At 43.4% G+C, this 27,677-nt stretch overlaps 1 protein-coding gene across 4 annotated transcripts in view; it reads right to left on the bottom strand.

Annotated features, from left to right (window-relative positions):
- The window catches only part of SASH1 (SAM and SH3 domain containing 1), a 264,186-nt gene that overhangs the window by 29,458 nt on the left and 207,051 nt on the right, over positions 1–27,677 (bottom strand). For 2 of the 4 annotated variants that reach the window (XM_070376836.1, XM_070376835.1), the window contains exons 9-10: positions 7,969–8,101; positions 2,431–2,777 (exon numbers count right to left, since the gene is read on the bottom strand). In XM_070376836.1, coding sequence (XP_070232937.1) covers positions 2,431–2,777; positions 7,969–8,101 — 480 coding nt within the window. Of the gene's footprint in view, positions 1–2,430; positions 2,778–7,968; positions 8,102–8,702; positions 8,908–13,087; positions 13,570–27,677 lie in introns of those variants that run through there. The other 2 variants (XM_070376837.1, XM_070376838.1) reach the window with 2 other exon arrangements.

The following is a 27,677-nucleotide window of genomic DNA, read 5'->3' as shown; positions in this document are numbered from 1 at the left end:
CGTATTTCAGCAAGTATCAGAACTGTCCAGTACTGCCTCAAGCTCACAGTATTTCAAAAAAATACCCAGTATCAGGTTGATGCTGGGCACAGAGGTTACAGAGTGCCACTTTTACAAGTGGCGGAGTCAGTACACAAAAACAAGCTTGTCCAAGTGTCCCTACTCAACGTCAATGAAGAATTAATCATGGGCCCGCCAATGGCACAAATCTTAGAAATACAACTTCTAAAGAGAAGGTTCTGAGGACGTTGTATCATTCGCAATATAAATAATATAAGGGATATATATGAGCGAGCAACTCAAGTCAGTTGCAAAACTCCTCCATTTTATCTGATTTAAACTCACAGGGGTGAGCCATCCATTCACAGAGAAGTGGATCTGATCTGTCAAGGTACGGAGGCAAGTAAACTAGGTAGAACACCTCTGAAGGTAAAAACAAACAAAAACACACAACAAATTATACCAAGACTAGGTGGCCACAAGTATTTTCCAAAAGATCTGTGGGTCAGAACTGAAGGGGTGATAACAAGAAATAGTAACAAAGAACTATTACTTTACAACAAAAACAAAACCAACCACAACTGCTGCCAAGACAAAGAACCAGAGCAAAAGCTATTACTGATAACATTAAAAGTGTTGCAAGATTTACAAGAAGGTGAAAAAAAAATGGAAAGTGAGACCTAATGAGAAAGTCAACATGTGGGGATATTTGGAAGACCTAAGGGCTGGTACGGATGTAAGCATTCTACAAGGATGGCACTGACCACAAAAGCAGAACTTGATTGAATGAATTTAGATTACAGTAACCACCCTGGGAAGTACATCTTACAAATGTGAAGAACTCTGGGAGAAGCCACCATGGGGGCAGCAACACAGTCTATTCCTTCAGACCTTCGAAAGGGGATAGGCCAGCAAGCAGCCCCACGTGGATTAAGCAGGGCGCCAGGGGCCACAAGCCCACAGTTCAGCCTCATCCTGTGTCGTTTTATATAGGCTCTTGTGCAAACTAAAAGTTGAGTGGTAATTTCCAGGGGGAAATACTTATATTCTCCAGTTCAATCTAAGTCTTACCCTAAAAATAAATTTCACCAAGTCTCAATTCAGTAATGAAATTGAAGACCATTTTCTTATTTGAAAGTCAGTACCTTATTCCTTGCTAGGTACAGAAGAATATATGGGGCAGTGGAAGGCCCTTTTGTTTAGAAAGATAATCACATCAAATATACTTAAGTAAAACAAAAGAGCCCTAATTTTTCTTTCCTTTTAGATTGGAGAACTTTCCCTTTGTCCCCCAGACATAAATGTATTTCACAATGTTTTTTAAATTGGTGAGCACGGTGATGCCAATCTGCTGTGAGCTAGTTCTTATTGTTCTCATTAACTGGAGAAGAGACACCTCCTTGTAGGGCAAAACGTCCTTCTGTTTTGAATCAGCTTCTTGCGGTCAAGTGACAGGATGGCTGGGACTCAAGGCAGCCACTTCTAGAAGGCCAAACCCCACCCTGTACTCTGAGAGCCCTTCTCTGAATCAGTTTCAATGTTTAGGTTTTAAGGCTTCCCTGGTGGCTCAGCCTGCAATGCGGGAGACTAGAGTTTGATCCCTGGGTTAGGAAGATTCCCCTGGAGAAGAGAACGGCCACCCACTCCGGGATTCTGGCCTGAAGGATCCCACGGACTGTATGGTCAGTGCATGGCGTCGCAAAGAGTCAAACACGACTGAGCGACTTGCATTAAAAATCCAACAGCTTCAGCTGGCAAGAGGGCAGATGAGAAAGAAGGGAGGAGCCATTCCTTTAAGAGAAGTAGGGTTAGGAATGGAGGTGATGGAGCGAGGGACCAGAAGAGAGGGAGGGAGCCAGGCTCCCGGCAAGAGAGGCCATAATGCTTGACTGAACGTCACAGAAATGACAAGGCCATCCTGGGACCGTCTGGGTGACTCACGGACTTCTGGTGGATTCTCAAGAGAACCCTCTTAGTACAGCGGTCCACCGTGGCGGCCCACTTCCTCTTGGCCTCCTCCTCCTCCTCCAGCAAGCACCGCCTCAGGTCCTGCTTCTCGGCCTTGCTCAGGGTCCTGTCCGAGGCAGGACGCACTAGCTGGGTCAGGTTCAGGTGGCTGTACAGGCTGCGCTCCACCACGTAGGTGACATTGAACTCGCTGACCGTGGGGCGCCCGCGTGCCCTCCTGCCAGGGCCGCCGCAGCCCCCGCCCCCTTTGGGTTTCTGCCGGAGCAGCTGCAGGTCGCAGGTGGCACTGTGGACGCCCTTCCTGGAGGGGCGCTGGCAGAGGAAAGCTCTGGAACACGAGTGATTAGCGTCCGTCTTCTTCAAGCGGATCTGCTTCCGGACACTCTGCACCTCCTCCAGAGATGCCAGGAGGTGGTGTCGCCGACGGTGGCTGTCATAGAAGCAGAGACCATCGGTACTTACCCCGTGGCTCAGGGACCCAAGCCCCTTCTTCATCTCCCCCTCGGTGAGGGAGCGGGACACCTTCTGGGCCTTGTCGTCTTCCGGGTACGAGAAGAACGTCCCCATCTTCTTGGGGGGCTTGATCAGGCCCCGGCTCTCTCCTTTGCTGAAGGTTTTGACCAATTTGCGGCCGGCACCCCAGGTGTCCAGGCTACTGGACGATGGAGCAGTGGTGAGAGAGTCTGAGTCATCTTCTGGGGGTTTCTCAGGAGAAGCATCAAAGAAAAAGGGCTTCTTGTGCACGCCGGAGTACAGGGCGGACCTTTCATCTGGGACCGGGGAATTCTCAAACACCTGTTCCTCCCCGCCTGGAGGGAAACACACACATACACACACGGTCAGGGGCTCCTGTCAACACACCCTTGCATTCTTTCACAGTCTTGTCTTTAGATCCCCCAGCCCCCACAAAAAAGCAGCTAGTCCATCCAGCCAGCACAACCTGCTTCCACAATCACTTACCTCCCATAAACCTGGTTCCCACTTACATAAATGCATATAAAAAAGAAAATAAACTGAGCAAATAAATGGTTTCATGCAAGGTTAATGTTAAAAGGTTTCAGATGTGTTTTCTCCCCCTCCTCCTCCTCTCAGTGTCTTTGTAGACCAAACACCTTTACAGACCTATTAAAAATGCCACTTGGAAACTCTAAACCCATCCATAACACAATATTCTTTAGGATTTAACGATCATTATCCTCCCCAGTTTGTCAGTACGGTACTCGGAAGGTAAGAATCAGAGTCATTCTTCCTTCTGAAAGGTGCTCCTGTTGATCCGGTTGGCTTTTTACAGTCAGAGTGTGATGAATGCCATGTGGCTGACAGTGGTTTTTTTTATTGGTACACGTGCCATTTAAGTAATTAAATCACCAAGGGAGAAGTTAGGGTGAAGAAGCACCATAAAGGGTCACAGCCTGCAAACACAACTGACAAATGGTCCCTGCTTGATAGGCTGAACACTAAAAGCTGGGGAACTGGACAATCCAAGCCAGGCATTCCCATCGACGCAGGCCCTGCTACAAAGCAGCAAGGGCGTTTAAGGGCCTGGACACGCAGGCAGCCTCATGGAGTGTTCCATTTCGTCTCAAGGATTCAGCTCTTGAAGCCTTCACTGGAGCCAGGTATCCAGCCAAGCCTTTCAGAGCCCAGTGGAAAGGTTTGGACTTGCTGGCAGGAAAACCGAGTTCTTTTCTGCATGTGTTATGTGAACAGATGTGAGAAAAGAAGTAGGTCAAACTCTGGGTGTAGTGATCCTAACTGGCTCTTGTCCCTTTAATTATCGATATAAGGAAACTTTTGAGCACTGCGGCTTCCTGCCAGCTGAACTGTGAAGAGGAAAAAATACCAAGTTCCTTGGAACAGAAGGATGGCACTAAATATACCAGCTGGGACGAGGGTGCCAGTGTGTGGCTAAATGTCAGTGATAAAGGAAAAGGACAGCTCTCTCCAGAGTGGGGTAAGATGAGTGACTGGTAATAGGCTTTTAAAGTTCCAGAAATTTCTTAATTTTTCCAACTGATGGGAATTACAGTTACAAATATAAAGAGAAAAAAAGCACTGCTGCTATTAAATACAGCCCAAGACTGACTTTGAGGTCAAGGAGATAGTGGTGGGGAGAGAGAGACTAAAAACATATCCAGTTCAAAGTTCTCCACAATCTGCAGCACAAATATATTCACTCGAGAATTATTCTTGGATCTTTCAAGGAAGTTTAAAACCCAGGGCTATGGTTCTGATGCACACTGATCAGACTAGAATGCTTCCTGTTCCCTCTTCAGGACACCTGACGAATATGGACTAGAGACCAAGCGGCCATATGTTGCTGGAAGTAAAATACAGCAGCCTCTTCCAGATACAATCTACCCTCCACTTCCAGGGGTGAAGTGATCGGGTTGAAAGGCACAGCCTGGGGACAGGGGCAGCCCAACAGCAGACTTCTCCCTAAAAACAGTCCAATAACGGATCATGACTTCACATTTAGCCCAAGTGTCCATGGAGGTGTGCAAAGGTCCTTAAGGTCTTAAGGAGATTTGGGGACGTTAAGGACCTATCAGTCAGAACTGTTCTGGAAATTTTCTAGAGTCTGTATTTGGGGTTGTCATCAGAGAGTCCAATACTTCCGTGTCACATATGAATTTGGAACCAGCTGGTTCACACATGCCCATGACATAAGTAGCTCCACTTCCTGGTTCTGGCACGTCAGCATCTGGTGAAGAGTTTGCCGGGAAACAGGGCAAACAATTCCAAAGAGGACACCTTAGCCTGAGCTATGGGCAGTCCCATGTGGTCGGGGTTCTTCCATCCTTGCCAGACCCAAGGCCTGAAATCCCAGTCCACACTGGGGTCCTTGGGGTTTAGGGTGTTACCTCTCCCATTCACCTCTGACTTGAAAGTACAACTATCATACGGGAAGAACAGCAATCAAGATGTGCTCAACTTCATCATCACCTGGTGTACGAGTGGCTTCTTGCTCAGCTGAGATGAGAGTAGGTCATTTTGATCGGAGGTAGGTATGAGATGACTTAAAGCCAAAAACACAGATTCTAGCTCTGGTCATGCCACTCACCGTCTCCACCACTGTGGACAACTACTTCATCTCTCTGAGTCTGTTTCCTCACCTGTAATAATGCCTAACTGTATTTATTTTATTTTAATGGCCATGCCATGAAGCTGGTAGGATCTTAGTTCCCCGACCAGGGATTCAACCTGGACCATAGCAGTGAAAAAGTGCCAAGTCCTAGTCACTGGACCACCAGGTAATTCCCAAGGCCTACCTATTGTAGTAATATCTATTATAAGGATATTGAGAGGATAAAATTAAATGAAAAGAGATAGGTAAAGGTACTTTGTATGCTCAACAACACTGTACAAAAGCTAGTGATTCATTAGCAGGTTACAGGTGAACTGGAGTAATGAAGGAAGGGAAACGACATAGAAATGACTGGATAAAGGGCACTACCCTGGCCTGCAATGTCATATTGTCTGGGGTCACCCACGCACCAGATAAGGACTCGCTACTCTAGTTACAAGAGTAAGCCTGAGTGATGAATTGTAACTCTCTGGGCTTTTCCAAGACTCCAGAGCTGGAGAGTGAGAGATGGGGTGGGAGCAGAGAGTGCACCCACGATCTACAGGAGTCAGGCTGCTCAGACTTAATTCCAGGGCTCTGTCCAGCTGGCTCGGTGACCATGAGTACATTACTTCCCCTCGCTGTGTCCATCTGAGTTTCCTCATTTCACAAATGAGGGCAGCATCAGTGTCTGCCTCTGGTGAGTATTCTGAAGATGACATATTACAAGGAGCTGTAAGATGACATATTACAATAAAATCTGTGAAGTGTTTAGGAAAGCGGCTGGCACACGGAAGGCTCTCAGGAAATGCTTGTTATTATTCAGACAACTTAGTATTGGCACAGGCATGTGGAAATCAAAAGGATCAACTCTTTGAAGGTCCAGGGGTGGAAGGAGGGATTGTGGGGACTATGAATCTCTCCAGCTTTGCAAAGAAGGTGCCCAGGTGGCCTCTCTGTACCAGCACAAGCTCTCTTGCTAATGAGAAAGTGTTCTACCATGCAGAGCATGGAAGAGTTCCAATCTAGCATGGTGGTGTTGGGGGCAGCCTGCAGCGGATGTCCTGAGCTGTACACACACCTGGGGCCTCTCCTGGTGACAGCGGCAAGCCTGGTCAATGGCACCCCAGATGCTGGACCCCAGAACTGCCACTTGGGATTAAACTCACCAAATCCATCTTCCATCTATGACATCTAATTCATGCCCAGATGAATCAAAACTCTATGCTAAAAGTCCATAGAGTTATTACCTTTTACCCTATAGCGACCTCTTTTGGTACACTTTCCCTTTTTCTCAACTACGCCTCTCAGAGATAGCTGAATCGATTGATTCTGACATAAACACACAAGTGAGAATATTTCTGTGCTTTTCTAAGCCCCAACACACACAACTATCACGTGCAAAGGGGCTCCGGGGTGGTAGGCACGGGACCACGTACTTCACCCATTTATCTCACTTGTGGACAAGACCCACCAATTTATGCATGATAGACGAGATTTAATTTTGGCAACTATGCATGAGGTTTGTTTTAAAATGAGATGCTCCCAAGGCTGAATGATGGCAATTCCATATGTTCCTACTTAAAATTACCAAACGACACTGTGTGTGATTTCAGTAGACCTGCCACGGGAGAGGAAGTCAGACGGTGTGTTCTGTTCTGTGGAACCATGACAGACAGGCAGGTATTAAAACAGCCAAATGTAAACAGCACCACACCTGGAATTACCATGCAAAAGACACCCAGATGCAACCCTGGAATTAAACAGAACTCTAAGTTTAAGAAACTGGCTATAAAGCAGAGAGTGCCTCTTTCCCTGCTTCCCTTGTCTCTTTCCCCTTTCCCTTCAATCTCCACTTTCCCATAGTAACCCCCTGGCCTTCAATATTCCTCCAGAGGATTAAAACCAATAAATAATTACATCAAACAAAAAATTTCAAAACGCCAAAAACAGCAACAGAAATCCTCATCTATGTAAATAAAGGGGAATTCAGTTCCCTCCAAGGTGCGATTTGACTTAGGTACAACAGAAGGGCCTCTACAATAGCGTTCTTTAAATCTACATGTTAAAATTTTGAACTTCCCCACAATGTCAGTGTGACATTTTAACAAGTCACGTGCTTTTAAAAAGAATAAAAAATTCTTTCTAGCATTTCTTTCAATCACTAATTGTTTCCCAAACCGGAAATCTTACTCTTGTAACTTTTGGGGAGACTTTTACAAGCTGCTGCAAATGCACTTCACTAACAATAAGAAAGACAGACATGGTTGAGATTTAAACTGTCATAATTACACTTTAAAGGTTAACTATTCAATACAATAAATCCAAGTTCATGTCCCTTTTGACATTATGGCTTCGTCTGATGAGTGGCTTGGCCAGGAACCTGGCTCTTAGAGCACTTAGAATGGGAGGTCCTTAAAGCCTCTTTGGAACTGAGACTTGAGATCGTTAACAGGAAGAAGAAATCATCCCTCAGAGATCTGAAAGGACATGAAGTGCCTTGTTTGTTAGATGTTTGTTTGAGGTGGGGATATATTAAATTTGGACTAAATTCACTGGGTGAGAACCACAGTCCTTTAGGAGCCAAGGCTCAAACTCAGAAGGTGTTCTAAAATAAAAGTTTATATAAAATGGTATGAGGTCCAAATGAAAGCTGGACCACATCTTGAGAAGAATTCATTGCCATACACTAGCCACTCCCCATCTTTGTAATATTTAAATAACTAAGCCGCCGGAAAGCCAGGATCCTACATTCCAGAAGGTACTCAGTGCTGCCTTGCTCACATGCAACCCCAAATTCCCCCTCTGCAACCCCAAATTCCCCCTCTGCCAGCCTCAGCCAGAACCCATTTTTCCACTTTTGTATTTTCTACTGAGAGATGGACCCCAGATGACTTGCTTTGGAATAAGTAGGGCGGAGTTTGCTTTGTTACCTTCTGTGCTGGGCTTTTTCATTTCTTCCACCCTGATGAGTTTCTTTCTCACTCTGCGAGTGGAGTTTACCAGCTTGTGTAACCTCTTAAACTTCACCGACTCCTCCGTCTCATCCTCCGACTGTTCTCTTGACTGGCAAAGAAACAAAGGAAAAGTTAATCAGATAATTGCTGGGCGGAGCTCTGCCTCACGGCCAGTTTGAACTCTGGCAGCTCTGCAGCTGAACTTGGGGCACCAACAAAGCCGCCCAACAGGTTCATAGAGAGACACGTACCATCATTTTAAGGTCTAATTTGGTGGAGAATTAGGTCCTAGGCACCCCCACACACACTGATGGCCTGGCCCGGCCTGGGGTGCATTTGTCTCAATGAACTCCCCGTCCTCTTTGAGAGAGCTCTGCAAGGACGCTCCCTAGGCAGCCCTGTGATTCCAGTTACAGTGCTGTGCTTTGGACCAGCCTCTCCTCTGCCTGGCCCATCAGGGCTTGCTGTTTAACGTGGTCATCGACTACTTCTCCAAACCCAGATTCTGTTGACTTGTTCCAGTCCTCCCCGAAAATCAAAAACAGCAGGGCAGGAAAACGGAAGAGATGCAAAAAGCCATCCTCGGTCCCATTTGTGGGGACTGTCTCCCATCCCTCCTTCCGCCTCTCCCAGCTCCTTCCAAGAGTTCCCAAGGAGAGCCTGGGGAAAGAGCCTGCATTCCTCCACGAGGGACAAGGGAAAAAGCTGACCTTTTTAGCCATACAGTCCAGTCCATATTCCCCAGCATCCCATTTCAGTTCTGCAGTGATTCAAGAATGCTCAGCCCAGCTGTTTTCCCTCAAGTATCAAACATTACAGAGAGGGGAAAAAAAAAAGTCTCTGCAGCAATGACCCAAGCGAAAAACAATCCTTTCCTTGTGAACAAAATGAGGCTTTCGTTTCCAAGTCAGCTCCAACATTCAACAGGCAGTTTCCTCTGTTTTATCTGCTCAAAATGTGAAAAAGCAAAAGGAGGCTCCAAGTCAATGAACGTGCTGCCCGGGTCGGGCGCGCCGGCATCCTCGGGGGCGCAGAGCCGGGCGGAAGTGCGCAGCCTCGGCACAGCCCAGGCCACTCCGAGCCGCTCCAGCTCACCCCGCGCATCCTGCCAACAACCTTCCCTCGGTTTCCTCCAACCAGACATGCCTCCAACCAAAACCAAACCACGTCTCCGAACCCGAGTCTAATATGGAGACCTCCCCCCTTCCAAGAAATGCTCTCACGAATCCCAATTTTATAGACGCTAAATTGGGAAACAAGAGTGAGCAGAGAACAGTTCAAGAGGAAATGAGGTAGGGATTCTAGTAATTACTTAGGCAGAAAAACAGTGTCTGCTGTGAGTCCACAAATATTTCTGTAAGCACTCTGGCCCTCCGTCAGGGATATACGACCCACTTCCTGGCCTCTGTCCTGGCCCTGGGGTTCCCAGCATTGGAGCCATTGTACTTTCTCCCTGCAAGATTATAAGCAAACCATTCACTCCTTAAAGAATAATTATTATAACCCATGAAACGGCAAGCCATCGGGAGAGGGGTATTTCTCAGACTTTCCTTCTGTGAAGTATATCAGTATCTACATCCGATTTTTCTTTAAAAGAAAAAAAAAAAAAGGTCCTAGGTAAAATGTAGCATACACATTTCAGAATTAAAGTTAACTGCTGGTAATGAAGAGTAGAAATTAGGCCCCCAGATAATCGTGGAAGGAGGATACATTGCATGCTGGCCATCATGCTTAATGCATTTGGTCTAAAACTTAAAAGGTAACACATTAAAATAAAATAATAAATACAGCTTCTACTACATAATTGTCTGATTGGAACTTTACTTTTTCTTGCATGACTTGCTGGTGTATGATGGGACAGTCAGACTGGTCAACCAGAGGAATGAGAACTTGGTTAACCCCTCATTCTGGGTAATCAGCACCTGAACAAAACCACAGGGCATGGAATTACACATAAACACTGAAAAACATTCTGCCTCCTTAATGTCTCTCAAAAGCCAAGTACTTCTAAAAGAAGAGTCAACATTCGACCATGGAAAGTTTCTGTACCTACAAATCTAGACTGTCTATAACCCTCACATTAAAAATTCTGAAGTCACATGGAAATGAAATAAGCATGTGTGTGTGTGTGTGCGCGCGCTAAGTTGCTTCAGTCGTGTCTGACTCTTGCGACCCTATGGACTGTAGTCCGCAGGCTCCTCTATCCACGGGATATGGACTGTAGCCTGCCAGGCTCCTCTGTCCAAGGGATTCTCCAGGCAAGGAGTGGGTTGCCATGCCCTCCTCCAGGGGATCTTCCCAACGCAGGGATCGAACCAATGTCTCTTACATCTCCTGCATTGGCAGGCAGGTTCTTTACCACTAGCACCACCTGGGACACCCCGAAATAAGCACAGGTTGTTCATAAGCAAGATTCGGGAAGTTACATCATAGAATGAATATCACTCATACCTAGCTTGGGGTTGCTGGTGGCAGTGTGTGTGTAGGGGTGGGAAGCGGAGTAAAAAGAGAAAGAGGATCTGGAAAGGGATAATACAAAAATCTTGAGTCATAAAGATACAAATCACTTGTAGGAAACACACTATCAGAAGGAAATTTTCAGGAAGAAATCAAAATAGTTAAACCAGGACAACAGATTTAAAGGCAATGACACCTCCCCATCCCCACCAGCCCTACTTTCCTGTTCTCAAATTCACTGGGGTGAAAAAGAACATATTCCAGGTACTTATTTCATTACTTTCACATGTTCCATCTACTTTTTGAGAAAGAACTCTTCAGAATTTTGAATTATTATTTTAATTATTTTTGAAAAAAATTAAAAGTTTGGAGGCATTTGCCACTGACAAATCACAGATCATGGCAACCAATAACTTTCTTTGCAGTAGCATGTTTGGGGATACTAGACAAAATAGATGACGCAGCACTACTTATATGAAGAGAAATGTAGGAAAAAATCAGTCATTCAAGAAATATATGTATATCTTATTATTATCATTTTTAAAATAGAAAATCTCCTCTTTGTGAGCCCAGAAGTCACTGGAGGTAAACAGTATATCCCAAGGATGCTTTTTATTGAGAGAGGTGTTGACTTCTCACTTCCTCCTGGGTCCAGAGGAAGAAGAGTTGTGAAATATTTGCCTTAAAAAAATCCTCTCCAGCTGTTTCAACATAAAGACTCTGTAAACGGCGTGCATTTTTCTTTTAAACTAGGCAGTAAAGCTTAAATTCCTCATTTCATGTTTCTTCTTTTAAATACCATGTGCCACTTCCCAAATGTTGGAAAAAAGAGACTTGTCTTTTTATTCAGAAAATACACCCCCAGAAATGTACGTGTGAGATGGAGGTGTGAGAATCTCTTTTAAGTTTTTTAAAATTAAGAAATAGATATGTGTGTATAAAGGAATCCTCATACTTAGAGGAACTTTGTAGAAGATGAAGGAAATCTGCATTGAATATAAAATGAATGACTGATTCCAAGAAATAGACTCAATGCTATTATAAAACCAGGCTTTAAATAAACTAAAGAGAAAAAAAATAACAGTATATGTTTATACACATTCAAACACAAGATGGTATCGCCTACCCTCCCTGACTTGGCCCAGGTCAGAGTACTAAAATAAACCTTAATTTGACCAGATTCTAAATTAGAAGGTGGAAACTCAATCATCTGTATACAACCCTTCACCTCTAAATCTTTAGTAGAAAAGGCAATAGATTTATCCCACCAGAGGATGTGGAAAAGTGGATTTACAATATTGTAAATAGAAACATTTGATTTCCAACCTCCGTCTTGCAGATTTTTCCACCAGAAAGCCCATATGGCTCAACTTTTAATTACTTTGGCTAATGCTATATGTAGTAATTCTGTGGTGAATGCTTAAGTGTTTCATTTCTGGTTTCCATGGCAACATTACATCAGATTGCAGACAGCTGGCTCCACAGTTTTAAACCATAACAAATTGACCAAGCCAAGGCACAAAACTATAGTTGCTTTAAAGAGAGAGTACACCATTCTCCCGCCAGGGTGCTGAATGAGGAGACTATGGGGCCCGTTTGGCTTGCAACAGAGGGTGGAGCCTCCCTCTTTCTCAGCTTCTTTTGGAATATGTGCGTCCTTGACACATCTGCAATGTTCTAATGGGAAAGACACGGAGCCAGCACGGAGAACTTTTTATAACACAGCTACATTAAGGATAATCAGAAAAAAAGGGAACACAATTAATAGCATCTGTAGATACAAAAATGCGTGTGCCGGAGCAAACTGAAAGCATGGCCTTACTGATCAAACTGAAGCCTGTCACTGCAGGTTGTAACAGATGTGTCACTTGCCCCTGACCTCGTAGCAAACTGTTCTCACAAACGGTGATGCCCTAGAACAAATGCTTTCCAAAAGCTGCGTGGCAGAGTCCTGCAGGCAAAGCAGTAACCTCTTGTAATAAAGACTAATCTGAACTTGCAAGGACCAACTAGAACCCTTTGGGGGACCGCTGGAGACCTTGCTGAGCACAGGATTACAACTGCGCCTTCTGCAGAAACACACTCACTCAGCTTGCTTCCCCAGCTCCAAACATGTCCCGACTAAATCAACGTATCTCCCCCGGAGCCACGCAGGGAACATTACATTTATGCACTCCTGAAAAGTATTCTGAAATTGGCAAGGTATTCGCCTGTGAAATTCACACGATGTCAATGGTACTAAACCTTCATGTTAGGAGAAGGAAACCGATCTTCTTTAGGAGAAAAGCTGTTTGCAACACTGCCCGAAGCCAAGTCTTCGCGTGAAAAGCCTCCGCGAGTGGCAACTAAGCTCCCAACCCATGTACACCCAACACCTCGTATCCTGCTTTATTCTCAATAATAATCACTGCTCTCCCCACAAAACCTATGCCTTAGTCTTGAATGAGCAAGCTAGGAAAGAATGCTCTGGGTTACAAGGTAGGGAAGTAAGTAAGGGACTAGAAGGAAGAATCAAGAGGAACTTGACCAGGAAAGGGGGAAGCACCATAGTCAGGAATGATGAGAAAAGCTTTTACTTGAAGTGACAGAAGCACAGGCCCCCCCACCCCCCGGCATGAAATGAGTCCAGCAAACTTACCGGCTTCGGCATTGAGCAGGCCTCGGGGGTGATGCTGAGCGTGTCAGGGACCCCCACCCGCTCCCCACTTGGAGCGCTTCTTCACTCCCGCTCGACCCCTCTGTAATCGCAAAGTGATGGTGAGGCTCTCCCAGACCATGCTCCCGGGGAGTTACATGATCGGGCAGGCTCCGCCGGGACAGCTTACGATCCGAAGAAGAAAGTGAAGACACTGGTTTCAATTAGCCGCTTGCTGCCTGCTGACTGATCTCCCAGTTCCTCGCTCACTGCATAACTTGTAAGAAAGGCATAAGTCATCAGCTCTAAGCAAATCTCCTATTCACCACAAGGAAAAAAGGGAGTGTTGTACGTGGCAAACAATCCCTGTTTTCACTGACGAAGGCTCCCTGACCTCCCGCTGGCCTCCAGTTCCTTAATTACTGTCTATGGAATTCCAGAGAAAGAAAAAAAAGAACGCGAGAATCTGAGCAAGTCCGGGACAAGGACTCACCCTCACAAGTGACTGAACTGAAAAAAGATCTCTTTTGCAGATAAGTCTTCTCAACACCCCCTGAAGGGAGTCGTCGCGATTGAAAATAGACACCTTCCAAGGGCTATTTTTGAAACTCCCGAATTAAAACTTATGATTGTGGTTTTTCTCCTAAAGTTGTCACTTTCTGTCTCTCTCCCTGCTTTTTATTCTTTCCGTTTTAGCCACTAGAGTAAATGTAGGACGTTTCTCCTTCACTGATGCTTCTAAAACTGTCTTACCAAACTATTTCAATGATCAGTTGTTTCGGAGCAGCTGAGTTCTCTTGGATTCTAAAATTTGAGCATGGGGACTCTGTCACGAGATGGTCATTTAATTTTCTCAGGGCTGTCTAGGGAGCGACATCACATGCTGCTACTCAAACAGAATATCATTTCAAAAGGCAGGACTGAAAACCCCTACGAAGAATCCAAGACATGGGTTGCAGGCCATGTCTGTATTTTCAGGGCTAAATTCACTCAGTTGGGGAAGTCATGTATTCCCACTGCAGTCTGAACTGCTCACTCCTAGGTGCCTCTCCCACCGTGCAGATCTTTATTTACACTATGCAAGGGCCCCCCACCCCCAACTCTTTTTGGATCATCACACAGCAGAGATCCCAGGGGGTACCACTGACCACCACAGCTCCTTTTCCTGGGCACCTTTCCTGTTCTCCTTCCTTGGGTGCCTTGCGATTCTCTCACTCTGCATGAGGATTTCCCAGGTGATGCTAGTGGTAAAGAACCCGTCTGCCAATGCAGAAGACATAAGAGACTCAGGTTCGATCCCTGGGTGAGGAAGATCCCCTGGAGGAGGGTATGGCAACCCACTCCAGTATGCTTGCCTGGAGAATCCCATGGACAGAGAAGCCTGGTGGGCTACAGTCCATAGGGTCACAAACAGTCGGACATGACTGAAGCGACTTAGCAAACACACGTGTACTCTTCACGAAACTCCCTTTCCCTCAATTCTTCTGCCCCCCAAAAGTGTCTCCTCTCATCATTTATGGAACTTTCTTCCCTAGGCTACCTCTTTCCAATTTCACAAAGCCGTTTCCCTGACGCCCTCTCTGGTTTCACATAAGCCCCCTTCCCACCGCCATCTGGGAAACCCCACGTGTACCATAAATGGTGACAGGTGCTTTTCCAATGTCAGACTTCAAACACCGGGATTTATCAAATGCTCGCAATTCCCAGCCTCTGGGGTAAGGATCTGCATGACCTGGTCTCCCAGATGGTAGATGGCAAGAGGACGATGGGGATGCTTCATGGCTTCCCTCCTGCACCACCCTAACTCTACCTGGGCTTTCTTCACCCAAGACTGACAACTACACTGCAAGCATCATCGTGCTTAGAATTCCGTAAGGCTGTCAGTAGACGTCTCACTTGAGTTTCTCTGTCATTTCATGGAAACTAAGAAAATGTGTACGCCCCAAAGATGGTGGGGAAATACTTCTCTACGTTGGAGCTAGGACAGCCTGGGATTAATTTCCAAGTCCTCCAGCAAATCCCTCTACTTCTATGGGGCTTGGTGTACCTCCACGTACATTTGAACAACATTTGTCTTAAAGTATTGTTGTTTTTACAAATGGTGTACATAACTGCATACAACTGACCACTGGAGCTCGGTAATAAGTGCTTATTACATCTGCATTCTCTCTATTGCTGATCGGAATTCAAACAAGACCTATTTTAATTCTTACAAACTGCTGTTTTAGGTGCCCGTGTAGATAGCAAAAGCAAGGAAGACACATGAAAGCAAGTGATGATGGCCAACGTTTGAGACTGAGTCTGGGCAGGTTGTTGAGATGCACAGATGATTCTGAGTGGCGCTCGGAGCCAGAACACGGGAGTCCTGCAGACACAGGTTGAGGTCCCCTTTAAGCCACTTGTGAACTATCACTTATAAAATAGGCAGTGGCAAGCCCCCTAGGGTTCTTGAGAAGATGAAGGGAGACTTGACTGGGAGGGGAGCCCGTTAGGTTGCAAAGCCTCTACAGTGTAAGACTGCAGGAGGCAGGCACTGATGAGCCAGGTTCTGGGAGGCGGGTGAAAGATAGGACCTATCTCCTATTTGTCCTCACAGTGGCCTCCTGCTCCTTACTCACCCTTTTTAAATGGCCACAGGAGGAGTCAGATATTTATGGAGATACTTCATGTGGAAAGCCACGTATGCAGGGTGCCCATGGTGGGCCTTTGGCAGATAATCCATGCACAATTTGAAGAAGTTGAGACTCTCCAGCCCCGTAGCTCCCAGCCCTTGCTCTGTATTAGAGGAAATCTCAGGATATTTGAAAAACTAGGCTGAGCCAGGGAAGTTTCTCGGTGGAAGCAAGAAGGAAACAGGGCGGATCCACTTCACGAAGGAGGAGCATCACTGGTCTTGTTCGCTGGGTAGTGGACTTGAACTTACCCAGCACACAAGAGGTGTGCAAATTTGCAGAGGACAGATTTGAGCATCTGACTCCCACCCTAAGGGAATGCTCTTTAGGTCCCCAGAGCAAAGTTCAAAAGCCATACTGTGAAATGTAGGCCTGTACGGTCAGAGCATCTCCAGCTTCTGTGTATGCTGTGCTCAGCTATGTGGATACTATGTGGGAACAGCCACTCACAGCACCTGGTTCCCATCCTCCGACTTCCTCACAGCACCTCAGACACCCCATCTCTCATGTGGCTGCACACCTCTGCACTTGTGGGTTCCTTTCTGGGATGATCTCTGCCTGCCCCATCTACTTCCCTAGCTCCTACTCCTCCTTCAAGATTCAGTTCATGTGTCACCTCCTCTGGAAAGCCTTCCTGGCCTTCCTCCTCATCTTCCTTATCCCAGGTGGTTGCACAGCAGCCCAACAGAGTATCTTGGGACTGAGCTCAGTATGTTATCGCATTATTATTAGCCCTTCACTAAACTTCAAGAAGACAAAGAGCACTGTCATCTCCATTTCTCTGTCTGTATTTCAGCAACATTTATTGTTTATCCCTATTAATACATGATCTATTTTTCATTAGAAATTTTGGAAAATATACATACAGGAAAAAAGAAAATGCTTATATATTCTTAATCAGAAACATTAGTAACATTTTGGCTTATTTCTTCGTGTGCGTGCCTATATGCACACACACACACAATACACCTCTGTTACTTTTTTTAAAATAAACACACAAAAAGAATGACCTTGTGATCTTCAGCGGCTCCAGCCCCCAGTTACAGTCACTATCAGGGCCCTCAAAGCCTCCCTCACATGAACACAGGTGTAAATGGAAACAAAGTGCCCACTTATAATTGTGACCCTCTTTGAGAGGCATTGTTGCTCTCAGGGTTTCCTTTGGAGAAACACTGGGGTTCTCAATGTACACTGCTCAAACTGTTTTATAACCTGTTTTTTAAAAATTAATATGTTTTGAACGTCTGCCAACATCAACAAATATTTAGCAAATAAAATACAACACTGCATTAATGATTCAATGGTATTCAGTCATAGATACCTACTATAATTTACTTAAATAATGCTCTCAATCATTGGAACATTTGCATGTTTCTAATTTTTCAGCATTATAAAAAATACTCCGATGAACACTGTGTCATAAAATTTTTAATGTGTCTAGTACATCGGGTTTTTTAGAATAAGTGATTCGATTTTTGAATTGATGGGTAAATAATGGGCATATTGCTAAGTCTTTTGATACATATTAATTTGCTCATAAGAAACATTTTATTATTTTAAATTCTCACAAGGAGTATAAAAAGAATACCTATTTCTGCACACAATTGCTAACACTGAATATCACGATATTCTTTTCCATTTACAATAAATAGATATTTCCTGATTGGAATCAATGGATGGATATACTGATTTAAAGCGGGTATACCTGTGGCGGATTCATTTCGATATTTGGCAAAACTAATACAATATTGTAAAGTTTAAAAATAAAATAAAATTAAAAAAAAAATAAAGCATTAGGAAGGGAAAAGAATCAAAAGTACATGAGTAAGCTGGCTTGACCTGGACTTACAAAGGTTATAATCTAGAAGTCTGGGGGTAGGAAGGTCCCAAGAGAAATTCAGACATATGATTACTATAAGTCAACTGTGATAAATGGGCAAGAGGAACCAAGAGATACAGGGGTTCAGAAATGGGTGAACTCACTTCTGGTTGGGGAAACTGAGACATGCTTCAGTGAGGGGACAGGCACTCACCATGGCTTTGAGGACATTTCCAAGTTCCTGTATGAGCCTAAAAGTCCGCTGTTTACACGGCTCCCACTGACCTCACATGCCTGCCTATCTGGACAGTCAAAGAAGAGCTCAGCTGATGCTATTCCCTTTATAAACAGCATGTGACACCGATCAACAACAGCTTCACGGCTCTCCTCTTCTCCAAGCTTGATTTCATAATCCCTCCAACATGCCTGATCTTCCTCCACTGGTCCAAGGAGTGATGCATTTGAGGTCACTCCCTACCTTAGGGGCAGTATATTGGCTTTCATATCAGCATTACCAGGCATTACCATCCAGCCACGGCAGGGGCCTTCCGGTCACAGCCATCCAGTTAATGTGCTATTCTTTATGTTTACATAAAAATCCGTTTCACTTTTTGAAGAAGTTAGAATTACTTTCAAAAGTGTTAATGAGTTATCAGAGTAACTATATAAAATAGGAAACACATTGTGGGTTTTTTTTCCCCCTTATTTCACAAAGGAGTCAGGGGAGGGCTCATCTGTTTAGCAAGAAATATTTTGTTCATTAGCTGGTGACATCATTGTCCTCTGAAATGAAGAGATTTTAGTCAGCATATGGAAAAAAAGATGAAATTCCATTCTTCTCCCAGAGGTGCAGTGTAACACTGAAATAATCTCTCTGGCAGTTTCAAAATTAACTAGTTGTCGCCAGATTTGAAGGCGGAGGAGAAGGAGGCAGAGGAGGAGAAGATAATTACATGATACTCGTATTTGTATAAAGTATGTGAGAATTTGAGGTAATGTTACCATCCCCTAGAGGCAAAGGCTTGTCAGCACTTAATTCATTGAAAGAAACTATTGAAAAATGAACTATAAAGCCAAAGGAACAAGGAAGGGATACTATGATCCCCAATAAACTCTCTTCTTTTGCTTAAAACTCACAAAATCTAAATTGCTTTTAGTTACCCCCAAATAATGTTGCTACTTTCACTGTAAGGAAGAAAGAAAATATAAGACCTCAGGAACCTTACAGCCAAGTCTAGGGAGATTTCAGTAACAAGTAAGCTCACCCATCATGATTCTGCAAGTTTCCATGGAGCAGAGAAAATGCGTTTCCTTCTCGTGAAAGGAGTTGGGGGGAAGAGAGATGTTAAGTGACGGAAAAGGAACCGACTTCCCCTCCATTCTGTAAATCTTTGGAAGATTTGACTGCTTGAGATTACGTCACCCTGCCCACAGGTCAGAGACCCCTGCTGGTCATACAAAATAGGGAAGTTGAGATGAAAAAGTTACAGGAAAGTAGGCAACAATTCTATAGCTCTCTCTGTAAAGAGTGGGGGAGTGTTACCCAAAACACATCCATGGTGTCAGGCACACTAAAGACTAAAGCCAAACACCAAACCCACTCATTCCCAAGTGCCTTCAATTCTCACACAGCCCGTGCCATGGAAAAAGGATGATTCCAAGCAAGACTGCCAACTAGGGCAATTACATAGGCGTTTGAGGCTCTAGTTTCTAGAGCTGATGAAGTTTTCATCCCAGAAGCGGTAAGTCTCCCAAGGGACTGGGTGGTGTTTGCAAAGTCACATTGCTTTTATGGCGTCTTAGACGGACTGATTCATGGATCAGGCATGATGCCTTCTTGGACAGGGCTGCTAAACAACCTTGACTAGGCACATGACAATGTAAAAATATGGAGAACTGGTGGAGCCTGCATGGCAACGGAGGGAAGGTGCAGAAACCAAGTTCTTTCCTCTGACCCAAAACTTAGGCCACCAATCGGCATGGGCATCTGTTGAAGATGGAGGCAGGTGGGCCTACGGTGCCTCCCAGAGTCGTGATCTATGACCTTAACATACTTCTCCTTATGTTTGTTGAATAAATAATAAGCAAATTTACTTCCAAACAGAAGAAATCTTGGCTGAATCCTTAGAAAATGAATCAGTTAGAGCTAGAAAGGTTGTTTGTGGTCATCTAACTGGCAAAACAATCAGGTCATGATGACTGCTGAAAGCTAAATCACAGAATATTCTTCCCACAACAAGTAACAAAATGAACAGCGCCCTAAAAAACACAATTACTAAAAACTGGCAAAAATTCTACACCAAGAGCATCCAAAGATACATAACCTAACATATTAAACTTCAGAACTACATGATCAAGTTAAGAAACAAATTTCTGAAGACACAGAAAAGGAAGTAAAGTGTGTGGCCCTCTCTATCTTCTGCTCTAGGAGCAGCAGAAACCGCTTCAGGAGAGGAATGAGTGAAAAGATGGAAAGTCAAGTGTAAAGCTGGTCTTGATTGGAAAGAAGCCTCTAGAAATTCACCAGGGATGAGAGGAATGAATTAAAAGCAGGCTGGCTCTGGCAGACCCATTCCTCCAACCTTAAGCAAGCAATGTGAACAGTGATGCAGAACGTTTAGCAAACTCTTAGCAGGAGGAAGTCTGAGCCCAGGTATCCCAGTGAAGACCACATTCCAGCTCAGTTTGGTTTCCCCCTCCTTGGGCTCTTACATTAGGCTATAGCAACAACAGGGGCTTCCCAGGTGGCACTAGTGGTAAAGAACCTGCCTGCCAATGAGAAGATACAGGAGATAAGGGCTCAATCCCTGGGTCAGGAAGATTCCTGGAAAAGGAAGTGGGAATCCACTCCAATATTCCTGCCTGGAGAATCCCACGGACAAAGAAGCCTGGCGGGCTACAGTCCATAGTGTCGCAAAGAGTCGAACATGACTGAGTGACTTGGCACACACACACACACACACACAGCAACAACAAACATGAACGGATCACAAAATAAATAAAGAAAACACCGCATCATCTGGCAGTATGGCAAATGGGTCAAAAAGTGATCCTCATTATATCAGAACAAATAGAAAATGTGACCTGAACTACCCATGCATGATCAAAATGAAAAGAAATGCATGAAACGACCCAAACTGTAACAAGGAGGGGAAAGAGAGAGACAGAAAAGGCATGGGCCAGCACAGTGATTGTATTCTTGATCCCCATCTCTCTATCAGAAGAACACGAAACTCAAGGAGCAGGAAGAAAGCCTCAACAGTTGCTTCTCGTTATAAATAGTTTAGGAAGAATATGAATTCAATTAAACGAGGCCTCAAAGACAAGATGCAAAACATAATGATATGAATTTTAAAACTGCAGTCATACATGGAAGCAACCTAAATGTTCGTTGACAGAGGAACAGATAAAGATGTGGCATGTATGTATGTATGTATGTATGTACATATGTGTACACACACACACACACACACACACACACACAATGGAATACTATGCAGTCATAAAAAAGAATGAAATAATGCCATTTGCAGCAACACAGATGGGTGCAGAGATTATCATACTGAATGAAGTAAATCAGAAAAAAGACAAATATCATATGGTATCACTTATATGTAGAATCTAAAAAAGATACAAATGAACTTATTTATATAACAGAAATAGACTCATAAACATAGAAAACAAACTTATTGTTACCAAAGGAGAAAGAGGTGAGGAAATAAATTAAGAATTTGAGATCGACATATACACACTAGTATGTATTAAACAGATAGACCACAAGGACTATATAGCACAGGTAACTATATTGTAATCTATATTGCAAGATCTTGTAATAACCTATAGTGGAAAAGAATCTGAAGAGGAATATGTGAGTATGTGTGTGAAATGCAATCACTTCACTGTACACCTAAAACTACCATAGTGTTGTAAATTAACTATACTTCAATTTAAAAAAATTGCAGTCATAAGGAAATGCAGACCAAACAACCTATCACAGAACCAACTTGTAAATATTAATAAGAATGAGCAAAGAATAGAATCAATACCGTGGAAGTAAAAATTTCGATAGGAAAATCTATATTATTTTAAAGGTGTCTCATGGTAAAGAATCCGCCTGCCAATGCAGGAGATGAGGGTTTGATCCCTGGGCTGGGAAGATCCCCTGGAGAAGGAAATAGCAACCATTTCCAGTACTCTTGCCTGGGAAATCCCATGGAAAGACAAGCCTGGCAGGCTACAACCTGCAAGGTTGCAAAAGAGTTGGATATGACTCAACAACTAAACAATCAAATCAAATTATTTTAATCCATTTTCTGATATGATCCAAGTGTGAAGATTTACCCACCTATTCACCTAAGCCCAGGGCTTCCCTGGTAGCTCAGCTGGTAGAGAATTCACCTACAATCCAGGAGACCCTGGTTCAACCCCTGGGTTGAGAAGATCCCCTGGAGAAGGGAAGAGATATCCACTCCAGTAATTCTGGCCTGGAGAATTCCATGGACAGAGTAGTTAGGCAGGCTACAGCCCATGGAGTCACAAAGAGTCGGACGTGACCGAGTGACCTTCACTCACTCACCTAAGCCCCCTGGCCTTGCTGCTCGCTCTACCCGACACAGTTCTCTTCCTTCTCCTGGTGAGCGACTGCTGAGCTTCAGTCATCTTTTCTGGGCTTTCTACACTCCCCTCACCGAGCCTAATGGAGTTTCTGTGTGCACGTCACACGCTCAGTAGAAATATTCCAATTAAGCCCTCAGTCATGCTGTCCACTTCTCTGTCTCTTCTCAAATATAAACCCCTGTGGATAGGGACTGGCCTGTCATAGGTATTCAATAATGTTTGCACAATGAATGAGGGAAAGAATGTTCATGATGGCATTCTTTCATCTACATTCTTTCATCTGGGTCAAAAGCACAGGGCAAGACGTGTCCTTGTAGGAACTAATTATGCAATGCGATTAGAATTATACTAGTAATAGTTCAGTCAACAAGATATGACAGAAACTGTAGTACAAAGAGAAACAGGGGCAGAGAAGAGAATAAAGGGATATTTCTATAGAAATCATTTTGTGATTGGGATTTGAATTAGAATTTGGTGTGTTAAAATACTGCTTTCCAAATGAATCCCCTTGGTGACTGAGTACAGTTTTAAGAGCTTTGATATAATGGGTAACTGTTAACTTATAGTTCAAATGAACTCTGAACAAGTGATGGGCAGCCTGTGACTTTAGTAAGTTGGCTTACGCTGGAAGGTGACCCTCAGTCTGAATCTGACTCATGAACCATGATAGCATTTGGGTCTCTCACCAGCCCACCCATTATCATAAGATTTGGCATCAGAGCAGAAGATTTAATGAGGAATTAACATGGAATGAAACAATATCATTAAGCAAGTAATGAAAATCCTCTTACCCCAATCTCCTTGAGGTTCATCCCAAAAGCAAAATAAGAAATTGGCAATGCAAATCTAAATGCCAATCTTTAACCCATATTATATCACAAGTATCTCTATTTAGATATAATCGGCTAGCAGGGAAAATGGTGTATGTCTTGTCTGGTATTTATGCATTAGGTTGGACAGATGAAACTGCCATTTTTAGAGGTTAAAAGCTAATATTTCCAGTTCACATGGCTCGACCTAATAAAAGAAGTAACAAGGAATTCCCTAGCAGTCCAGTGGTTATGACTCTATTCTCACTGCCAAGGGCCCAGGTTCATTCCCTGGTCAGGGAACTAAGATCTCATAAGCTGCACAGTGCAGCCAACATTTTTTTAAATTGAAAAAAAAAAAAAAAGTAAATAAAGATGAAGCTGAGGATGAAAGGAAAATCTTAAAAAAGAAAAGTCAAAACAGACCAGAATGTGCCTCCAAACTCTTAAACTTTTAAAATGCTAACAATAGGTTACATAATCCTCAGATTACGTTGTGTCTGGATATTTTGTCATTGTTTGCTTTTGTTCGTGTGATCTCTGATGTGTTGAGGAGGGTCTGCAGGCAGCACCCTCAGCTCCCTGTGACCGTACAAATCAGTGAAGATAGAGATGTTCCTGGCTCGTTTGCCAGGTTGTTGTCATTTAGTCGCTCAGTCCTGTGTGACTCTTCTGTGACCCCAAGGACTGCAGCCCACCCGGCTCCTCTGTCCGTGGGATTTTCCAGGCAAGAATACTAGAGTGGGTTGCCCTGTCCTTCTCCAAGGGATCTTCCCAACCCAGGATCAAACCCACATCTCATGCATTAGTAGCCAGATTCTTTATCATTGAGCCACCAGGGAAGCCCTAGTTTGCCAGGTGCAAAGAGCAAAAATTCCCAATGATTTCTGGGCCTGCAGTAAGAGCAGCCCCCAACATAACAGGTTGATGAGCACACAACCACATGCTCAATCAGCCCATCTGACTGTCACTATACAATCGTAGATAATTTCAAAACAATTAAGTATCATTTTTCCCAGACACTAATCCTAAGGTCACACGTGTTACTGAAATCACACCAGAGCCGCTACTCAGCCCACGTACACTTATGCCTTCTGAAACAGAAAATAAACTGATTATGTGTTGGGTAAAGGCATAACCAAGTAAATACACATTATTTACATTATGCTTGTTCTGAAAACTCTAGCCATCTGCCATAATATGCAAAAGCATAAGCACTGCTACCATGTTAATGGCACATACAAAAATAAACTTTTACGGGAACTCAAGCATTTCAAGAATGCCAGCGAATGGAAAGGCAGACGATCGTCACACAAAGTAATAGAGGCTGGCGTTCACTGGGTATTTATTTGGTGCCATTTAATACTTGAGACACCCGTGTCGGGTACATATACTTGGCTCGGGTTTGGAGGCTCAAAAAGATGAAAAAACTTGCAGAGCTAATAGGTGGCAGAGCTGGGATCTGAACCCAAAGTCTGACTCACGTCTGTGAGTTTAACCAGCCCCCTCGCCTGCCCACGCTGGGCAAATGCCTGGCCTTCCCCAGGCCAGAGCCTCCTTCCTGCCTAACTCTGTTTAAAGATGATGATCTTAAGGACTCACAGCAAACACATACCTCAAACTTTGGCCCTTCTCCCAGGGAGAAGGCTGGGGATAGAGGGTGGTGTGGAATAAATGACAAGAAGTCGTCTAAGCCATGGTTCTTGGTCAGCTTACGTCCAATGAGAACAAAGCTCACGTTTCTCACAGACTTTGTTACAAGTTATTTCAACAGACTGATTTTATCTCTGGTCTCACCATACACTACAGGTCTAAAGAATCATTTCTTCCACTCTTCTAAAGAGAATTTTAATAAGTCTCTATTGTACTATCATTTCAGTTGCAAAATCACGTCTGTTAAAATTGAGGAATATTTCTTCTTCCCACCCAGCCAAATACAAAGGAAATTTACAGAAGGTATCCATAAAAGTCTGAATAGTTATCTCAAGATTTCAAGTGTGCATTAGAAGACCAGAATCAATAAAAGCTATTTAGCAAGATTTAGAAAAGTATTAATTTTTTTTTGGGGGGGGGGGGGTGCCGGGGCGGGCACAGTGTAACACGGCATGGCATAAACATGCAGTCCCAAGGGTACAAAAGCCCTCTGGCAAATTAAGGCTAGGTCAAACTTTTCTTCTTTCTCCTGGTCAAATCAGAAGTCAAACAAGTTGAGTAAAGCTCTTCTGTTCAAGAAACAAAGATCCAAAGTGGACATCCAACCATCCTGTATTTAAGCCTAGCGAGTATAAGTGTTAAAGTTACAACAAGCAGAACCATTTTCTAGCCACAAATCAAAACTTAACTGCCAATTAGAATCCTTTTAAGCTAAAATCCATAGATTAAGTTATGAAAAAACAAATCCTCTAGGAAAAGAGACTAAAAGAAAAAATTTTAATACCATTAAAAGCAAACAATAACAACTAACATTTAGAAATGTAATTTATTTTTATGCTTGGAATCTATTCTCTCAAGGTAGGTAGGTAGGTTTAGTCACTAAATCATGTCCGACTCTTATGACCCCATAGACTGTAGCCTGGCCAGGCTCCTCTGTCCATGGGATTTCCCAGCAAAAATACTGGAGCAGGTTGCCATTTCCTTCTCCAGGGGATCTTCCCAACCCAGGGATTGAACCAGGATCTCCTGCATTGCAGACAGATTCTTTACCGACTGAACCACCATAATTTAAGAGCAAAATGACGGTAGAGAGAAGGTCAAACGTTTTCATAAAGATACGTTTACTGGACCTACAATGTCAACTCTAAAACTAGGTCTGCTTGAATCTTCACAGTTTATGCATTCAATAAATATTTACTCAAAGTTAGCAAAAAAATGAAAATTGTGTTCTTTAAAAACACTGGTACTATCTATAGGTGGGAGACAACCCTGTAAACTCATCATGTATTGTCATTAAAAAAGGTCTTCTTTGGGAATTGGATTTCCCCAAACAACAAATCTATTAACACTCATTTCTATTTTCTTTTGATACCTTTGTAATATAAAAACAAAACTAAAATTTCTGATAAATTTTAACTTGTGGACTTTGTCTAGAAGTTCACCCTAATAAAAGAAACATATTCAAAATAAGAATCATTTTCATTTCATCAGTTATACTCAAGAATTTTGTTATTTAGCCCTCTTTTAAAAAATCTGGTTCCACCCAGAGTCTTAGACTCTAAAAAGTGCACCTTGGATTTATAGAAGCCTCTTGGACAAGCAGAAGCATCATTCTGCCTGTTGAGAGACACCCCCAGAGCATGATCTCTGTTCTCTGACTGCATTCTATATTAAGTGATTAAACTGCATTCTGTATTAAGTGGCCCTTTTCTTTGGCCATAATAGAAATTAAGGCATTTGTCCCTAAGAACCACTAAAAAAGTTAACTTTGTGGAATGTTCTCCTGGCTTTCAGCACATTATCTTTTAGCAAGTTCTAGACTAGACTAAAGCTAGCTATCTCTTCATGCATAACAACAGACCTGAATGTTCTGTCTGGAAGACAATGGCTGTCATTGAGGCAGGTGAAATGACTCTGAAAAACCTTAGTAAAAGCCATCTAGGGGTGAGAGCCAAGGTTATGGTTTATAATTTTAGAAAGCCCCCAAAAGATTTAACAATTTTGTGATCAGGCCAACACTATAGGGATATTTTAGTTGTGACCTTGAAAGTCCTTAATCAAGGAAACACTTAAAAAGTGAAAGAAATGACCACTTGATGTTGTGTCTCCGTTACCCGAAATCTGGACACAGTTCAGCCACATGGCTCCCCAGGTTCCTGGCAAAGCTATATTCAGAAATGGAATGAAAGGCTATGCGGAGATGCACATACGGATGTAAGGTATTATTATAACTCCACAGTGATAACATAGCTCTCCTTGCACAAATATTTCCCAACTCTAAATTCCCCCAAATGTAAAAAGTTATCAATTATGAAACGATGACTTGCTTTACAAAATAACTCAACTTCACAAAACATTTCACCAGAATTGCTTCATCCTCATAAGGAACTCCAGATTCAAAAACATAATTCCAAGTTTTTCGGGAACACAGTTTGTATAAAGTGAAACAACTAAACAGGACTAAAATAGATGCTTGCAATGGACTCTAAGAGCTCTGTGCTTTATTTCCCTTGCTGGTGCTTTAATATTTCCATATACATTGTATTTTTTAAAATAAGCTGAATAGCATCATAATCAAATAATTGACAATTACAAATTTTTTGAAAAGAGATTTCACTGCAAGAATTTCAGGCACAGATCACCAACTCTTACCTACCAATTTTGTAAAAACAAACACTATGATTTACTAAAATGTATGCCTTGAGTAATGGAGAAGGAAATGGCAACCCACTCCAGTATTCTTGCCTGGAGAATCCCATGGAGGGAGGAGCCTGGTAGGCTAGTCCATGGGGTTGCAAAGAGTCGGACATGACTGAGCGACTTCATTCACTCACTCACTCACTCATGCTTTGAGTAAAAAACTTGAAATCCCAGAAAGACAGAGAGCATAAATTCCTTTAAACATTTTCTTAATCAGAAGGCAAACTGAACCTCAACACAGAAAGGCGAAAGCTTAAAATGAGAACTCTTACAACCTTCCTCCTGCAGGAGGTAAAGGAAAACACAAGTTACTAAAATAAAAT

Source organism: Bos mutus, chromosome 9 (assembly GCF_027580195.1).
Source record: "Bos mutus isolate GX-2022 chromosome 9, NWIPB_WYAK_1.1, whole genome shotgun sequence".
NCBI classification, from domain to species: domain Eukaryota; kingdom Metazoa; phylum Chordata; class Mammalia; order Artiodactyla; family Bovidae; genus Bos; species Bos mutus.
This window is presented reverse-complemented; position numbering and strand designations above follow the sequence as displayed.